Here is a 19,227-nt window from a genome sequence, read left to right as displayed (position 1 = left end):
GAGTAAACGAGATAAGGTAAAAATACCTGGCCTGTGTGAATTCCTTCCTGGGAACTTGATAACTAGTATGAATAGTTCCCCACTCTCCCTACTGTGGAATTTAGGCTGCAGGGAGTGGGTGGCTTTTCAAGGACTTACAAAGGCAACTGCACAGATTCGAGGGAGTGGGTGGTGTCCAGTCTTCAGAACTGGCCAGGCCAGGCTGTACCCATGTGGGAGGCATTACAAAGGCTGAGGCTACAGTCTGTTCTAGTCTTGGTGGGCCCTAGGAGATATCAGGCAGCAATTATGGGCCAAGTTGGCTCTCTGACTAAGACTCCCCTCATCTCTTATCTCCTGGCCTCTTTTCCCCTAGTGGCCTCTGCTTCTTGGCCATGATGCTCCCTGCACTTCCCTTAGCCTTGGCCCAGATCTCCCAGCTGAATAGAAGATTCACCAAACAACTGTCGTGTTCCAGAGTCACAGGATGTAGAGACCTGAGAGGAACAAAGGGACTGAGCTGATTGGAGCTCAGGCTATGGCATTTGGAGATCTGAGAACAGATGCACATGTACACAGGTACTAAACAACACAGAAACACATGTTCTACATGTCTACATGCAAACTAATGCAAGAATCAATGTGTGTACACATACACATTCAAGTACTCACACAAAATACATATAAACACACATAAAATATGCAGAAAATACATAAAATTACAAATCTACACATATACACGTAAGTACACATAAACAAAATACAACACAAATATAAACACAGCTACTGAAATGTAAATGTTCTATAGCAATTAAATCATCTTTTTCAATTTCTCCTTATGTTGGTCAAGGCCATTTTTCTGAGTCATCACAGTACTCCCTGGGCATCACAGTACTCCCAGTCCTTTGCAAACAGGGATTCCTAAGAAGGCTTATGAAATATTGAAAAGAGCTATAGTGAGGAAATGCCTGGAACCTCCAGGTTGGGAATTTCTGTTCTAGTACAATAATAACACCACATATTTATATTGAAGTCAAGTATCAGGTATTGTTTGAAGTGCCTTATGTGTAATCACTCATTTAATCCTAACATCAACCCTATGAAATATTATTATCCCCATTTTATAGCAGAAAAGACTGAGGTTCAGAGAGGTTAACTAACTTTTTTTTTTGTTTTGAGACAGAGTCTCATACTTTTGTCCAGGCTGGAGTGCAGTGGTGTGATCTCTGCTCACTACAACTTCTGCCTTCAGAATTTAAGCAATTCTCCTGCCTCAGCTTCCTGAATAGCTGGGATTACAAGCATGTCCCACCACACCTGGATAATTTTTGTATTTTTTAGTAGAGATTGGGTTTCGCTATGTTGGCCAGGTTGGTCTCAAACAGCTGGCCTCAAATGATCCGCCTACCTCAACCTTTCAAATTGCTGGGATTACAGGCGTGAGCCACTGCGCCCAGCGCCCAGCGTTAAGTAACTTTTATAAGCTAACACAGCCAGGAGACTAACTGCAGAATACAGACTTGTAACCCCTCTGCTACGATGTATCATTTCAATACTGAGCCTTGTAGATGTTGCATGACATGCCAAGGACACATGGTAAGTTGCTCAGTCTTGGACCAAATTGCATGCCTGGTGTGTTCATCACACTGCTGGATAGCACCCCCAAATTCCCTCATCCTGGTCAGCTCTGTCACACAGCAAGCAAGTCCTCACGAATACCTTTAGTGACGTTAAACACCAAGAAGTTTACAGCGCTCCCAGTGGCATTCAAAATAAAACAACACTCAACTCTGAAATACAATTTTACTTTTGTGAAATGATACAAAACATTCCTATCTGCTGAAATGGAAGGGGGTTCTTTAGATTTTTCTGCCTTTTATTTTACCCATGCCTTGCCAGTGTCCGGAACCTGGGCAGGTGCTCAGTCCTCCTATTGGGTCATCCAGCCCTGGTCACAGGTCCTTCTCACAGCTCTCTGCCCAGTGTATCTCCTCCGTGCCTGACAGGGGCTTCTCGAGATCCTGCCCATTTTCTCCAAGCCCTAATCCCCAACACAGCAGAGAACCTAGGCTTCGTTTTCACTGAGGCTGTAGAGGTCAGAAGTGCTCAAGGCTCTAAATTCCCTCCTCCCTTACCTCGAAGCAAAGAAATTGTAACTAAAATGTACTGAGCACTTCCTACCTGCCAGGCACTGTTTTGAACTCCAGATAGGCACTTATCACTTAAAGGTCACAACAAACCATGAGCCAGTATTATTATCTCCAAAACTGGTTGAACAACTTGCCCGTGGTCACTGCATCCATAAGGGTGTTTAGCAAAGGGCATCTTTTGGCTGTTTGGAAGTTCAGAGAATTCCTAGAGCAAGGCTTAGAAAATGGGTAGGAATCAGGGAGGAAGGGTAGGAGGAGCCAGAGTGAAAAATCACCCCATGGACCCAGTCTAGTGAGGACACAGCTGCCACCAAACACTGTTGCTCAGGACCCTAAACTCTACCCCTATTTGCCCGGCTTCCCTATTGCCCCCGGACACTGGACATCATGACGGGCTCCTTTGCTAAGATAAATTCTTTACTGTTTCTTCTTCCTGGAATCATGAGCACCTGATTCAAAAAATAGGATGGAGTCATCTCATTGGCTGAACCCACCCACATGTTCATATTCTAGCTGCAGGGGAGGCAGAAAAACAACTGAACATTTTGCAGCCTTGAACTCCAAGACTTAATGGATCCTTCCATCTTGGCCCCCTGAGCAGCAGGGACTACAGGTGTGTACCACCACACCTGGCTAATTAAAAAAATTTTTTTGCAGTGAGGAGGTCACATATGTTGCCCAGGCTGGCCTGGAACTCCTGGGCTCAAGCAGTTTCCCCTCTTGGCCTCCCAAAGCCCTGGAGTTACAGGGACTTGGGTTTCGTTCCCACTAGATCACTTCTCATAGAATAACATATACTTTTTCAATGTATAAGTTATTTCTTATCTATAATTACTTATTAAAGTGAGTTATATTTATTATTTATTGCCTACAGATATTTATTAAATATTATTTAATATTTAATGCCAGGTATGTCCGAGATTGCTAGAACTCCACCCCCCCCCCGTGTATCTCTTTCCTTTCTTAGTAGAACAACCCCTACATTTTAGCTAGAAATGGTTGCCTAGAATAAAGAAAGTATTTCCAGCCTCCCTTGCAGCTGGGCATGATGGTCTGAATGAGCTCTGGGAGGTGGCCAGAATTGGAAGCAAAGGATGCAACTTATTGTTATTATTTTTTGGAGAGATGGTGTCTCACCTTGTTGCCTAGGCTGGAGTGCAGTGGTGCGATCTCAGCTCACTGCAACCTCCACCTCCTGGATTCAAGCCATTCTCCTGCCTCAGGCTCCTGAGTAGCTGGGATTACAGGCGCCCACCACCACACCTGGCTTTTTTTTTTTTTCTTTTTTTTTGTATTTTTAGTAGAGACAGGTTTCATCAGGTTGGCCAGGCTGGTCTCGAACTCCTACCTCAAGTGATCCATCGACTTTGGCCTCCCAAAGTGTTGGGATTACAGGTGTGAGCCACCGTGCCAAGCTGAAGGGTGCAACTTCTGAGTGGTGTCCTTAAAAGGAAGGGTGTTGCATTTTACTTCCATCGCTCCTCCTTTCCTGATGGCTGGATGGGAACTTGACGGTGGGAACTGGGGCAGCTCATGGTCATCACATGAAGCAGCCTCTTCATGAGGATGGCAGAGCATCGAGCCAAAAGGAACCTAGCTCCCTGCTGAATGGTGAAGCCGTCACACTTAACTGCATACCCAGACTTTTACATAAAAAAGAAATCCATGTCTGTCTTTTGGAGTCATTCTTGTTTGGGGGGAATATCAGTTAGAACAGTTGAACAAGTATTTTAATACACCAGGTGATGTTATGGGTACTAAGTGGAGAAACAAAGATCAAATATGTAAAATAAAATTTGAAAGAATGGATACATATATGAAGATCATAAACCAAGTTATTACAGTCCAGAGTGACTGCGGGTTGGAATACCATTATCTAAGGTGACCAGGGAAAGCCTCTCCAAGAAGGTGACATTTGGGATGATATGGAATGACGAGCAGGAGATTTTCATGGGAAGATTTGGAGAAACAGCTTTACAGGGAGAGCAGATGACAACTGCTAAGGCCCTGAACTGGAAACAAGATTGGCAAGTTCAAAGTCCCTAAAGACATTACACACGTGTATCCTTCTGTTAGAAAGCAGAGAATAAGTAATTCTCGTTTAATTTATTTTTTAAAAACTTTTTATTTGTATTGTTGAGATGGAGTTTTACTCTGTCACCCAGGCTATAGTGCAATAGTACGATCTCAGCTCATTGCAACCTCTGCCTCCCAGGTTCAAGCAATTCTCCTGCCTCAGCCTCCCTAGTAGCTGGGATTACAGGCACCCACCACCGTGCCCAGCAAATTTTTATATTTTTAGTAGAGATGGGGTTTCACCATGTTGGCCAGGCTGGTCTCGAACTCCTGACCTTGTGATCTCCCTGTCTTGGCCTCCCAAAGTGCTGGGATTACAGGTGTGAGCCACTGCACCCGGCCAGTTTAATTTAGTTTTTAAGATTTAAATATGATTTAAACATTTATAGGCAAAAAATATATTTTAAAACAGAACATAATCATGGAGAACAATATTGTCACCAAGCATGACAAGACAGCTGATATAATAACAGCACTGAAGAGTTCTTGCAAATCAGCAAGTACACAACAACACCCCAATAGAATTGTCCAGATATCTGACTAAATAATTCAAAAGGAAGAAATAAAAAGACCAATACTGTATTGAATAAATGTTCTTACTATTTATCAGAGAAATGCAAAGTAATTTTTAAGTTAAATATTTCTTGATATACATTTATTATGTATTAATTAATTCCTTTGTGGCTCTCAAAGGCCAAATGGCTTTAATTGGCCTGTCCCTTTACTGGCACTGGTACTGGCCAGTTTCCCACACTCTCATCTTGTGCTTTGCTGAGACATCTGCTACACACTGTCCTTTGGCCTGGATGACCTCATATAAATCCCCTCCTGTTCTAATTCACTGCCCACAGCCCTGCTGATAAAAGCAAAGCTCATCTCTGCCCTGCTGCAGGGAACCCTATTTCCTTCCCCTGCAGCTCAGGCGCCTCCTCCTCTCAGGTCTGCCAGCCATGAAACTTCTTTTCTTGTTTCTTGCCATCCTTCTGGCCACAGAAGTACCAGTGATATCAGGTAATGTGAGCCTCTCTCAGGGGTCTGGGCTCCTGGTCATGGACTTCCCATCTTTCCCTCCCCTCTCACTGTGGGCATCATGTAAAGCCTTTCCTTCTCTCCTGCAACTTTGGGAAGTTTCCCCAGGATCATCTCAGGTTAAAATCTCTCTCTGATTCTTTTTTTGCCAGAGTGGTGGGATGATAGATGTTTGGAGCATCTGGCACTTGAGGGCCAGGGTGGTATCCTGGGGGGAGCTTGGGAGAGGTTTGAGGGGCAAAGCATGGGTGCAGGTTGGGGACTTATTGAGGGCTTTGGAAGACTAGAGTGGAGGTTGGGGTGAGTTGTGATGTGGAGGAAAAACCTTGGCATTGGGGTGATAGAAGGAATGTCAGGATGAGCAGGAGGAGAGGAGCTGGGCTTCCCTGATGGTTTAGGGCAGAGTTGGAGAGAGGATGGGATTTGGGGTTGAGTGGAGCTGGTACTGGGGCTTGGGCTGAGGCTGAGAGTCAGTGCTGGATGCTGCAGGGTGTTTGGGTTCAGCTTGGTGATGGGATACTGCTGGGAATTGAGGTTAGTGACTTGATTAGATTAGGGTTAGATTAGATTAGATTAGGGTTTAGCCTGGAGTTGGGGCTTGGGGGCATTGAGTTGAGTAAGGCTGGGAGTTCTAATTAAGGTAGGCCTGAATGAGTTTGAGTTTGAATTGGGTTAATATAGGGTCAAGGAAGATTGGAGATTGGGCTGCGGCTGGAGCTGAGGCTTATTGGGCTTATGTTAAACAGGGTCAGGCTATTGATAAGAAACCGGGTCTGTGTAATGTGACTGAATCCTCTTTTCCCTAATATTACAGGTGATCATGTCCTTTTACCTTCATTCCTAGCTCTGCTAGGTGGGACATTAATTAGCTTCAGTTGATTCCAAAGTAAGGAGTAGGAAGTTGGGGGATAGGAAGACAGAAGGGTGAGAAGTCCAAAAAAGGCTCTCCCGAAAACTTTGGAGTTCTCGGTTGGAACCATTGTCTCAGTTCTCTTCCCTCTCAAGGTCTCTTCTCTCTTTTCCTGGGACTGGGCCTAGCATTACTCACTCAACTGGCTTTCTTCCCTTCTTCCCTGTCTTCCTGTTCCTCCTCTGCCTTCTCTTTTCTCTCCACTTGAGGGATACTAACATCTGCTTAATTGTTGTTCGTATGCCCCAAAGTAGAGTGTTGGATGGATGGACACTGCCGGTTGTTGTGCAAAGATGGTGAAGACAGCATCATACGCTGCCGAAATCGTAAACGGTGCTGTGTCCCTAGTCGTTATTTAACAATCCAACCAGTAACAATTCATGGAATCCTTGGCTGGACCACTCCTCAGATGTCCACAACAGCTCCAAAAACGAAGAGAAATATAAATAATGGATAGAAATGACTTTGTTTCAGATTGTTTAGGGTCCACATTTCATTAAAACTCACAAATTTATTTCTGGTGTCTGTCAGTCATAAGGAATGATACCCCACATGGATTGAGGGTGGGGGGATGGCAGGGGGAGGTGAAGAGGTAGTCGAGGGAAGTCACTAGGGCTGGGTCATAGCGATGATGTGATTATTACAGTCTTGAAGATGATTCCCCATCTACCAACTGCAGGAGAGGCTATTGAGTCAGGAGTGGAGTGGGGAGAGCACGGCGGGAGCTGAGAGATTTAAAGGCATAGCAGATGCCTAGAGAGTGGGAGAGTCCTTAGGCTGGGAGAGTTGGTCCATTTTGAGAGTGAATGGGCTGAGGGTGGATGGGGCTGAATATAACCCAAATCCCTGGGGTTCTAGAGAAACCAGCTGATGCTTTCTAGTGCTCAGGAGGCCCAGCCCCAGGGGTTAGAAGGTGTCTAAGTACTAAAAAAGATAAAGCACATGCTTTGCTTATTTATATATGAATTTGTTCATTATTCATTTTTTCCATTCTTTCATTGATTCATTCACTCATATTCACCTCAGCTCTGCCACTTTCTACTGGCAGACTCTGCATATAAATCTCGCAGAACTTTATCTTCCTCCTCTGTAAATGAGAGTAATAGTAGAATCTGTTTCAGGATTGCAGTAAGGATGAAATGACATAATAATGCAAAGGTAAGCACTCAACAAATGTCATCAGCTATTGTTCATTGATTTATTCAAGGATTTATGAAATATGAGCTGTGTGCCTTCTGTGTTAGACTCTGAGGGAGACAGAAGCCTGACTCATCTGAACTGTTACTTCAGCCCAGGAGAAGACTCACTCGTGGGGAACATTTAAGAATCCTGATTGGGAACCTAGAGGATCTGGGTGTCTTCCCAGGCTTCATTATCTCAAGTCCTATTCTCTGGGCACCATTTAACCAACACAGCTGTTTACCCCTGAACTGCGTCCTCTGCAGTGAGGCCAGGGACCAAGAGTGCTCGATAAAGCGTGATGCATGGCATAGAGACAGACAGAAGGAGTTCACTATCATCCAGGAAGACTATTTGCTCTCAGCTCAATATTTCTGCTCTTAGCCTCTGGAAAGAGGGGCCCCTCCTCTGATCTCGATCTGACTCTGGGCCTCCTCTGGCTAAGTCCCTCCTCATGGGGTGAGGAGTTGCTGCAGGCAAGGGGAATATGCCCACCAGGAGCCTCTGCCTGCCCTCCTCCCTTTCTGGGCCATGCTGGGTCCTGGGATTGCCTGCCCAGAGAAACCTTGTGCCTGCTTCAAGGAGCTGCAGGGGCCTTTCCTCAAGGTCCATCCTTGGAGGGTTGGGCCACTGGGTGCCAACCACTAGGCAGGAGAAGCATCAAGGGATGCTCTCGTTTGCAGGGTCTGTGGGTAGAGCTGGGGATGGGTGAGAAGAGAGGTGAGCTGTGGGCTGGGCAGGCTCCCCTCGGAATGCCGTGTTCCTGCATGGAGTTCTGAGGAATCAGAAAATTATAAATTCAAACCTGACCTTTCAGGTCATTATGAAGGGCTATCTTGTAAATGAGGCTAGATATTTTTATGTATTCTTTTTATTAGCTTGATTAAAACATTTAAGCATGCAGACAAATGATATGACGCAGTAGCCTTCATTTGCCTTCTTGCCGCGGGACCTTCAAATGTTAGGGTTGTGCCTGGTATTGGATCCTACTCTGGCTGATAATACATTTCTTTTAAAAAATTATTTTTAATTCACAAATAATAATTGCACACATTTATGGTGTACAACGTGATAGTTCAATACATGTATAGAAAGTGTAACCACCAAATCAGGGTAATTAGCATATCCATCACCTCAAACATTTATCCCTTTTTTGTGTTGGAAACATTCAAAGTCCTCTTTCTAGCTAATCGAAAATACACAATAGACTGGGTGTGGGTGGCTCACCCCTGTAATCCCAGCACTTTGGGAGGCCAAGGCGGGTGGATCACCATGAGGTCAGGAGTTTGAGACCAGCTGGTCAACATGGTGAAACCGTGTCTCTACTAAATATGAAAATTGAGCCAGGCATAGTGGCTATAATCCCAGCTACTTGGGAGGCTGAGGCAGGAGAATCACTTGAACCTGGAAAGCAGAGGTTGCAGTTAGCTGAGTTGGCACCACTGCACTCCAGCCTGAGCGATAGAGCAAGACTCTGTCTCAAAAAAAAGAAAAAAGAAAAAAGAAAATACACAATAAATGATTGTTAACTACAGTCACCCTACAAAGCTATGGAACACTAGAACTTACTCCCCCTATCTAGCTGAGATTTTGTATCTGTTAACCAGCCTCTCCGTATTCTCCTTTCCCGCTTACCCTTCCCAGTCTCTGATAAACACAATTCTACTCTCTACTTCAATGAGATCCACATTTTTATGCTTCCACATATGAGTGAGAACAAGTAATATTTATCTTTCTGTATCTGGTTTGTTTCAATTAACATCATGCTCATCTATGTTGCCACAAATGACAGAACTTCATGCTTTTTTTGTGGCCAAATAGTATTCCATTGTGTGTATATGCAAACTTTCTTTATCCCTTCATCTGTTGATGTATACTTACGTTCACAACGTATTTTTCAGCCCACTTCAGAGGCAGGAGCTGCATAATCTTTTCACAGTTTTGCTGCCTCTCTGGGAGCTGGGACACTTAGGCTGCTCATGAGAGCTACCTGTGCTCCCAGGCCTGGGGCGAGACCATAAAAAATGTTTCCTCGCTGGTCTCCCTACCCTCAGGTTTTCTCTGCATTAATCTCTATTATTAGAGGGATTCTTAGTAGGAAGTTTCTCTGTGTCATTCTCCTGCTTAGATTTCTTCCTTTGCTCATCACCACCCAAGGTCTGGACATTCAAAGCCTTCACATGGTGACCTGGTTTCACCTCCCATGACTGTCCCTCACATACCTTCTCTTCAGCCACTGCAACCCTCTTGCCATCCTCTCCTGTCCCCCACATTGTGTTTGTTCATGGCTCCCTCAGGCTGGTCCCCAACACTCAGCTCACCTCTGTGATGAATGCCCTCTCATCCTTCAAAGCTCAGTTGATGCTCCCACCCATGAAAGTCTTCACATAAACTCTGTCTCACTATCTCTCTCTCTTTTTTTGAGACAAGGTCTTGCTTGGTTGCCCAGGCTGGAGTGCAGTGGTGCAATCATGGCTCACTGTAGCCTCACCCTCCCAGGCTCAAGCCATCCTCCCACCTCAGCCTCCTGAGTAGCTGGGACTATACATGCGTGCCAGCATGCCTGGCTAATTTTTCTATTTTTTTGTTTTAGAGGCAGGGTCTTACTATATTGCTTAGTCTGCTCTCAAACTCCTTGGCTCAAGTGATCCACCTGCCTCAGCCTCCCAAAGTGCTGGGATTACAGTCGTGAGCCACCACATCCAGCCCTGTCTTATTATTTCTTAATAATTATAATAGCTGTACTAATAGTTCTCATTGACCCTTGCTATGTGTCATTCCATTCTTACAACAATCCTCTTATCATCCCTATTTTACTTATTAGGAAACTGAGGCCCAGAGAGGTGATATAATTAGCCCAAGTCACACAGTATTAAGATAGAGCAGGGGATCAAACTGAGTTCTTTTTTTGTGTGTCTTTTGTTATTTGTCTTGTTTCTTTGGTAGAAAGTAGGTACTAAACTGTCACTGAGTAATGCAGACATTGGATTATCACTTGATTCTGGGCATTCTACAAGAAAGGAACAATTCTCACGGAATCCTAAAATGAGGCCTGAGCAGAGATCTGGAGTAGAAAAAGGATTTTTAAGCTGAGAAAACAGTGAGGCTTGAGGTGATAACATTCCTTGCCTCTTTTAGACTTTCCTCACTCTCCATCTAGCAGAATAATGGTCTTGTCTAGCAGTCTGTTAATTTGTATTCCTGGGGTCTAAGGCAGAAATGTTTGTTTATTGTATTGTGTATTCACATTCATTCAGATTAAGGTGAGAGCAGTAGCTTTTTTTTTCAGTTTTATTTTATTTTATTTTGGAAATTTACAATAACATTGTCTAAATTCAGTTGGGATGGTGTCTTCTGGTGTCTCTATTTTACAAAAATAGAAGGCAGAGAGAATTGACTCAGGTTAGGTTGAAAACAAAGAGAAAAGAATGATAATGATCGTTATTGTTCTTACCACTCACATGAAGTGAAACGTGAACAGTGGAAAGGCTGTCTCTGAACATCAGAAAAAAGTTTTAAAAATTTGTGTTAAAAGTCTGCATTTCGCATATTTAGGGAGGATAATGTCAGAGTGGAGGGATCTCAGCTGATCCTAATCAGCATACATGTAAAATAGAGGACATTTCTTCCAAATTCCAATTTTCAAATTACAGATATCTGCCTAAATTTAATATTTTACACTGTGGTTGTGACTCACCTCTTATCTACCATGCTTTGATTTCCCATACCATATCTATTATTGTTTCATGTTGATTCTCAGACCTTCATATAAGAAATCTTTTCTTTCTTCTTGTAGTTTATTTTGTTGTTTTTGGTAAATTTTTTTATTTAAAAATTTTTTATTTTTAATTTCTGTGATACATAGGTGTATATATTTATGGGGTACATGAAATAGTTTGATACAGGAATTCAGTGTATGCTGATCACATCAGAGTAAATGGGGTATCCATCACCTCAGCATTTATCTCCTCTTTGTATTACATAAAATCCAATTGTACTCTTTTAGTTATTTTAAAATGCACAATAAATTATTGTGAACTACAGTCACCTGTTGTGCTATCAAATACTCGATCTTATTTATTCTATTGAATTATATTTTTAAACCCTTGTAATTTACTCTTAAGAAGCTCCTGTTGGTAATCAAGTCTCTCAGCGGGTTTACTTCTGAAAATATCTAAATGTATGCTTATCTATTGTATTAGTCCATTTTCATACTGCTATGAAGAAATACCCAAGACTGGGTAATTTATAAAGAAAAAGAGTTTGAATGATTCAGTTTCCCATGGCTGGGAGGCCTCACAATCATGGCAGAAGGCGAAGGAGGAGCAAAGGCACATTTTACATGACAGCAGGCAAAACTGTGTGTGGGGGGGAACTGCCCTTTAAAAAACCATCAGATCTTGTGAGACTTTTTTTTCTTTTTTTTTTTTTTAGAGTCTTGTTCTCTTGCCCAGGCTGGAGTGCAGTGGCACGGTCTTGGCTCACTGTAGCCTCACCTCCCAGGTTCAAGCAATTCTCCTGCCTCAGCCTCCCAAGTAGCTGGGATTATAGATATGCACCACTATGCCTGGCTAATTTTTGTATTTTTCGTAGAGACAAGGTTTCACCATGTTGGCCAGGCTTGTTTGAACTCCTGGCCTCAAGTGTCCCATCCACCTTGGCCTCCCAAAGTACTAGGATTACAGGCATGAGTCACCACGCCTGGCCAGATCTCACAAGACTTACTCACTATCACGAGAACAGCACAGGAAAAACCTACCCCCATGATTCAATTACCTCCCACCAGGTCCCTCCCATGATATGTGGGGATTATGGGAGCTACAATTTAAGATGAGATTTGAGTGGGGCCACAGCCAGACCATATCATCTGTTAAGAAAATTTTAGCTAAGTATACAATTCTAGCTTGAACCGTAATTTCCCTCAGCACTCAACATTGCTTTCTCTGCTTACTGGCTCTTTAAAGGCTATGGAGAATTTGAAGTCCCTTTTCTAGGTTATCACTCTTTCTCCAAACTGAGTTCTGATTGGCTTCACAAACTGTCACTCTTAAGAAGTTATGACATGTATTATGTTGTTGTGTAATTATTTGAGTTATTGTCCCCTTTCCAGCAATCCCCCAAACACACACATATTAGGTAGAAATCCACAGGGGCTGAGATGATGTTTTATTTACATCTGCATGCCTGATGTTAAGCCCAGCACAGGTTTTATTTACATCTGCATTTCCAGCAATCCCCCAAACACACACATATTAGGTAGAAATCCACAGGGGCTGAGATGATGTTTTATTTACATCTGCATGCCTGATGTTAAGCCCAGCACTGGACATGAATGCGTTTTAGTGAGTGTTTCTTGAATATGAATAATGAATTCACAAGTGAAAGCATGAGTGGATCTGGTGGGGGCACAAATGGCTGACTCCAGGTTCCAGGAATCTGGGTGGAGAACTTTCTGGGCTGGAGGGAGCAGAGGACCACTGTGTCAGGTATACGTGGTTCTGGCTGGCAGGGTTAGCAAGGATGCAGAGGAGTTTCTGGGTCTTGCTCAAATGATAATTTAAAACAACAATAATAGTTAACATTCATTTAGTTCTTACCATGTGTCAGTCCCTTATTGCTTTCTATATATTTAGCCACTAATCCTCACAATTCTAAGGGTTAGCTGTTTTTCCAGTCTACACTGTACATATGAGAAAAAGGGTAGAACAGAGAGTCGCAGAAACTTGCCCCAGGATACACAGCAAGTAAAATGGGAACTAGGATTGGTCTCCTAGGGGTTCTTGTTTTTTAGATTTTGTTTTTCTAATCTCTCTATAGCCCCTTAGGTTATTTTATTTATTCGTATTTTTACTTTTCATTTTGAAATAATTGTAGATTCACAGGAAGTTACAAGAGAAAGGTCCTGTGTACTCTTCACCCAGATTCCTCCAATGCTTAGATTTTACATAACTGTAATGCAATATGAAAACCAGGAAACTGATATTGGTACAATACATGTGTATACTTCCATGCCATTTCATCATGTGCAGATGCAACCACCATCATGATCAAGCTGCAGAACTGTTCCATCACCACGAAGATCTGCCTCCTGTTGCTCCTTTAAAGTCATACCAGCCTTCCTCCCTGTCCCCACGCACTGTCACCATGCTTAACCCTTGGCAACCACTAATGTTTTCCCATCTCTATCGTTTTGTCATTTGACATTGTTGAATAAATAGAATCATATGTGAGAGTTCGTGATTGGCTATTTCTTTCTCTTTTTTTTTTTTTTTTGGCTCAGCATTATGCTCTTTTTTTTTTTTTTTGAGACAGGGTTTGGCTCTGTTGCCCAGGCTGGAGTACAGTGGTGTGATCTTAGCTCACCATAACCTCTGCCTCCCAGGCTCAAGCGTTCCTTCCACCTCAGCCTCCCCAGTAGCTGGGACTACAAATGTGTGCCACCACGTGTGGCTAATTTTTTATTTTTTGTAGAGATGGGTTTTCGCCATGTCACCCAGGCTGGTCTCGAATTCCTGAGCTCAAGTGATCTTCCCGCCTCAACCTCACAAAGTGCTGGGATTACAGGCCTGAGCACCTTGCCCAGCTAAGCAGCATTAAGCTCTTGAGATCCATCCACACTATGTGTATCAATAATTTGTTCCTTTTAGTTCTGAGTACTTCTACCCATTGCATTAAGGCAAGAAAATTAAATGAAAGGCATGCAGATTAGACAGGAAGGAATAAAATGGTGTCTGTTTGAAGATGTCATAATGGTTTATGTAGAAAATTCTAAGAACTCTACAAACAAAACAAAACAAAAGCAAAGGCAAAACACCTAAAACTAATAAGTAGGTTCAGTAAGGTCACAGGATACAAGGTAAACATACACAAATCAATTGTATTTCTATATAAAGCAATGAACATGTGCACTCTGAAATTAAAAATATAATACCAAAGTCACTCCAAGAAAATAAAACACTTAAGTGTACATCTAACAAACTATGTACAGAAATTGTATGCTGAAAACTATAGAATATTGATAAAAGAAATAAGAGCTAAATAAATGAAGAGACACACCATCTTCCTATCTTGTAAGACTCAAATAGCAGATGTTAATTCTCCTCAAATTGACATATTCATTTATGTCAAAATCCCAGCAAGATTTTTTTTGTAGATATAGACCAGACTATTCTGTCTATACCTTGCCTAAAGAGAAATCTGCAAAAGAATAAGAACAGCTAAAACAAAATTGAAAAAGGATAAAGTTGGAAGAATTATTTTATCAGATTTTAAGGCTTATTATATAGTAATAGTAATTGAGTTTGTGTGGTCTTGGAGAGACAGGTACATCAATCAATGGAACAGAATAGGGAACTCAGAAATAGCCTCATAGGAGTACAGCCAACTGATTTTTGACAGAGGTGCAAAAGCAATTCATTGGAAGAAAGGTCCTTTTCAACACATGATGCTGGAGCAATTGAACATCTACAGGCAAAAAACAAAACAAACAAGCAAACAAACAAAAATCTAAACCTAAACCTCACACCTTTCACAAATATTTACTTAAAATGGATCATAACAGCCAGTCATGGTGGCTCACACCTGTAATCCCAGTGACTCAGGATGCTGAGAGGGGAGGATCATTTGAGCCCAGGAGTTCCAGACCAGCCTGGGCAACATAGCAAGATCCCATCTCTACAAAAATAAAATGCATTAGCTGGGCATGGCGACATGTGCCTCTAGTTCCCAGCTGCTCGAGAGGCTGATTTGGGAAGATTGCCTGAGCCCAGGAGTTTGAGGTTACAATGAGCTATGATTGTGTCACTGCACTCCAGCTTGGGCAACACAGCAAGACCCCATCTCGAAAGAAAATTATTTTTACAGGATTATATATTTAAAAAAAATGTAAAACTATAAAATTTCTAGAAGAAAGCATAGGAAAAAACATTCAGACCGAGTGCTTGGTGAAGAGCTCTTAGATACAAAAGAACAGCCTAGAAAAGAAAGAGAATCAATAAATTGGACTTACTCAAAATTTTAAACTTTCACTTTGTGAAACACCCTGTGAAGAGAATGGTTGAAAAGACAAATTACAACAGAGCAAGATTATTTTCAAACCATGTATCCGACAAAGAACTTGTATCTAGAATATAGAAACAACTCTTAAGACTAAATAGTAATTGCCGGGCACGGTGGCTCACGCCTGTAATCCCAGCACTTTGGGAGGCCGAGGTGGGCGGAACACGAGGTCAGGAGATCGAGGCCATCCTGGCTAACGTGGTGAAACCCTGCCTCTACTAAAAATACAAAAAATTAGCTGGGAGGAGTGACGGGTGTGTGCCTGTAGTCCCAGGTACTTGGGAGGCTGAAGCAGGAGAAGGGCGTGAACCCGGGAGGCGGAGCTTGCAGTGAGCCGAGATAGTGCCACTGCACTCCAGCCTGGGTGACAGAGACTCCATCTCAAAGAAAAAAAAAAAAAAAAGTTAGCTGGGCGTGGTGGCGCACACCTGTAATCCCAGCTACTCAGGAGACTGAGACAGAATTGCTTGAACCCAGGAGGCAGATGTTGCAACGAGCTGAGAGCGCGCCATTGCCCTCCAGCCTGGCGACAAAGCAAGACTTCGTCTCCCAGAAAAAAAAAAAAAAAAAAAAAAAAAGACTCAACAGTAATAATCCAATTAGAAATGGACAAAAGATACGAAAAGACATTTCACTGAAGAGGATATACAGATAGCAAATAAGCACTTGAAAAGATGTTCAACATCATTAGCCATTAGGGAAATGCATGTTAAGACCAGAATGAGACACTACTACATACCTATTAGAACTAAAATTAAAAATAGTGATTTTAACAAATTTTTTTCTTAGTTTAGGCCCACTCATCCTCCATTATTTTGTCTTTTAATGCCTTCTGACAAATTAAAAAAAAATGTGTCCAGGCTGGGTGTGGTGGACTTTGGGAGGCTGAGGTGGGTGGATCACTTGAGGTCAGGAGTTCGAGACCAGCCTGGCCAACAGAGAAACCCCTACTCTACTAAAAACACAAAAATTATCTGGGTGTGGTGGTGTACGCCTGTAATCCTAGCTACATGGGAGGCTGAGGCATGAGAATCGCTTGAACCAGGGAGTCGGAGGTTGCAGTGAGCCAAGATTGTGCCACTGCACTCCAGCCTAAGCAACAGAGCAAGACTCTGTCTTGGAAAAAAAAAAAATCCGCCTTTCATCTGCCAGATATATGTTCTAAATTACCTGTTTTATTATTACTAGAAGCAAGAGTATAAAAAATTCTTTATTTAGTCCATTGTAGTTTTAAATGTTCCTGTCATTTTATTGAAAATAAAACCTATTATCAGGTTGATCCTCTCTAATTTATAAACGATAGGGATTTTCAAAAACATTTCCTTTTGAGGAGAAGTGGTTAAATAAAGAAACACACGGTCTTAAAAAAAAATCCCAAACTCCCAATAGACCTGGAAACAACCAGAATGGCCCTCAACGGACACATGGTTAAATAGACTACTACATTAATACCATGGAATACTACCCAGAAGTCAAAGGAATGAATTACAGATACACACAACTTGGGTGACTCTCAGTTCTGTTGATTGTCTTTTTTTCTTTCTTTTTTTTTTCATTAAAGTTGAGATTTTCCTGGTTCTCAGTACGATGAGTAATTTTTGCTGGAACCTGGACGTTTTTGGTATTATTATGTTATGAGATGCTGGATCATAGTTCAATGATCTTTGTTGGCTTGTCTCCTCTGACACCGCTCTGGAGAGGACAGTGGGGTGCTGCCTGGATACTGCCAGGTGGGTGGAAGTCCAGGTGTATTTCCTCTGGTACTACCTTGGTTGGGATGGGGAGGGATATTCTGTTCCCTGTGTGGCCTCCAAGTCACATCTCAGGGAGTAGTGGCCCTGTTACTACTGTGTGGTGGTGAAAGTCTTGACTCTGCACTAGGCTCCTTCTGTCATCACCCCATCAGGGAAGTGGAGGGAGGGATGCCTTCTTCGCACCAGAGAGGGGAAGTCGAGGCTCCCCACATTGATTCCTATGACACTGCATGGTGGTGATTGGCCTTGTGACCATCCAGCAGTGATAATAGTCCCCGCTCCCCACTTGGGTTCCACTCTAGGAGGTTACACCTCCTTACAGAGTGGAAAGGGCAGAATTCGAGGCTCCCCATGTAGCCTTCTTTGGTGGATGTATGAGTGGGGAGTGTAGTTTGTCTTTGGTTTTTCCTGGAGCTGAGTGGTTATTGTCTAAAATGTTCTTTCTTGCTGGGTTCATCTTTCCTGGTTCTTTGGCTAGAGAGAGGAGACTTTCCTTGGGACTCTATGTCTGTACTCGTTTGTATTTCCAGGTTGTCAGTCTCTCCAGCACAAGTCTGGGATCGATGAGGCAAAAAGAAAACCCAGGGAATTCATGACTGTGTCCTTCCTTAGATCCTGAGGTCCCTGCCTTGTTCTTCTTTACTTTACCTTTCAGAGTACACACACACACACACACACACACACACCCAGGGTTTTAAACCGAACTTAGCAGGACAAATAGAGAAAAATACATTGACTCTTTTTTTCCCGGAAGTAGAAGTCACTATTTCCCTTTAGGTTTTCTCCCTGCTCCCCGTTTAGGTTTTTATGATGCTTCCCGACTTATCAGATTCATGTCACTCCTAGGTAGAAGTTAACTATATGTATTTTTTTTTTCTTTTGCCAGGCAAACGCCACATCCTTCGATGCATGGGTAACAGTGGAATTTGTAGGGCCTCTTGCAAAAAGAATGAACAGCCTTACCTCTATTGCAGAAATTATCAGCCCTGCTGCCTCCAGTCCTACATGAGGATAAGCATTTCCGGCAAAGAGGAAAATACCGATTGGTCTTATGAGAAGCAGTGGCCAAGACTACCTTGAGTGCTGGTGATTACCATTCTCAACCTCTCTGGGCACACAGACCTGCTGTCAACCCCCCTCATTAAAATTCATGTACCTGCTACCCTTGTCTGTCTTTGATCCACTGAAAATCATAGTGAGAGACTGGGCTTTGCATGGTGACAATGTCCGTCTCATTCTGGATAAGCCCCGTGAGAGAGAAGGCTGGAAAACTGGGGAAACAATTACAGAGAAGCTAGACAAGCCAGTGAGGAGGGGGAAGAATGAATCGAATAAGGGAGGGTCGAAGGGTTTAGGCAGATTTATGACTTAATCTGTGCCATGTAGAACTCAGGGAGGGTCTTTAACCAGTGGGATGAATACACAGGGCAGTAGGTGGAGGTCTTGTAGACAGCTTTGGCCTAGTTCATGAAAAAACTTTATAACCAACAGAGTTGCTGTAATATGGAATAAGCTGTGTTGGTTTCAAGCCGTGAGACTGAAAGGCCTGTTTGGTGCTTATTGCAGAAGGTCTTTGAATATTGGGTGCTGTTGTTGTGGATAGTCAAGGTCCTCTAATTCTTCAAAACCTAAGAGGCTTATGTCCCCAATGACAACACCAGCTTTGTAATATAAAATTCGAATTTTACTTTTTATGTCTTAACCTCCCACTAACAGTTCTAAATTCTGTCAAAAGTAGAGTAGTACTTACCCATTATCTTTCTCTACTTCTCTGATTCTCCTCAACTCATTACAATTTGCCTTTGTGCTTATTTGCTATTGAACTGGCTCTGGTCAAGGTCACCAGTGGACCTCCTTTTTTTTTTTTTCATCATCATATGTCTTCTTCTTCTTCTTCTTTTTTTTTTTTTTTTTGAGACGGAGTCTCGCTCTGTCGCCCAGGCTGGAGTGAAACTCCATCTCTACTAAAAATACGTAACTTAGCTGGGCGTGGTGGCAGGTGCCTGTAGTCCTAGCTACTCGGGAGGCCGAGGCAGGAGAATCACTTGAACCCAGGGGGCAGAGGGTGAGCCAAGTTTGCGCCATTGCACTC

General features: G+C 42.8%; 1 protein-coding gene across 3 annotated transcripts; it reads left to right on the top strand.

The window, feature by feature from the left end:
- The first annotated feature begins 5,035 nt into the window (after positions 1-5,035).
- Positions 5,036-18,297, top strand: DEFB119 (defensin beta 119). 3 transcript variants are annotated; one of them, XM_010352813.2, is made up of 2 exons: positions 5,036-5,216; positions 18,022-18,297. In XM_010352813.2, exons 1-2 carry the CDS (start codon positions 5,156-5,158, stop codon positions 18,213-18,215), a joined length of 255 nt encoding a protein of 84 aa, XP_010351115.1. In that variant the 5' UTR covers positions 5,036-5,155; the 3' UTR covers positions 18,216-18,297. The 3 variants fall into 3 exon arrangements, with proteins under 3 accessions (XP_010351115.1, XP_010351114.1, XP_010351112.1); XM_010352812.2 differs by lacking the exon at positions 18,022-18,297 and adding an exon at positions 6,399-6,657 and having other exon boundaries at positions 5,049-5,216; XM_010352810.2 differs by lacking the exon at positions 18,022-18,297 and adding an exon at positions 6,396-6,657 and having other exon boundaries at positions 5,049-5,216.
- Positions 18,298-19,227: the final 930 nt, after the last annotated feature.

This window comes from Rhinopithecus roxellana, chromosome 13 (genome assembly GCF_007565055.1).
Source record: "Rhinopithecus roxellana isolate Shanxi Qingling chromosome 13, ASM756505v1, whole genome shotgun sequence".
Taxonomy (NCBI): Eukaryota; Metazoa; Chordata; class Mammalia; order Primates; family Cercopithecidae; genus Rhinopithecus; species Rhinopithecus roxellana.
The sequence above is the reverse complement of the archived record's forward strand: the minus strand, read 5'-3'. Positions and strand labels throughout refer to the sequence as shown.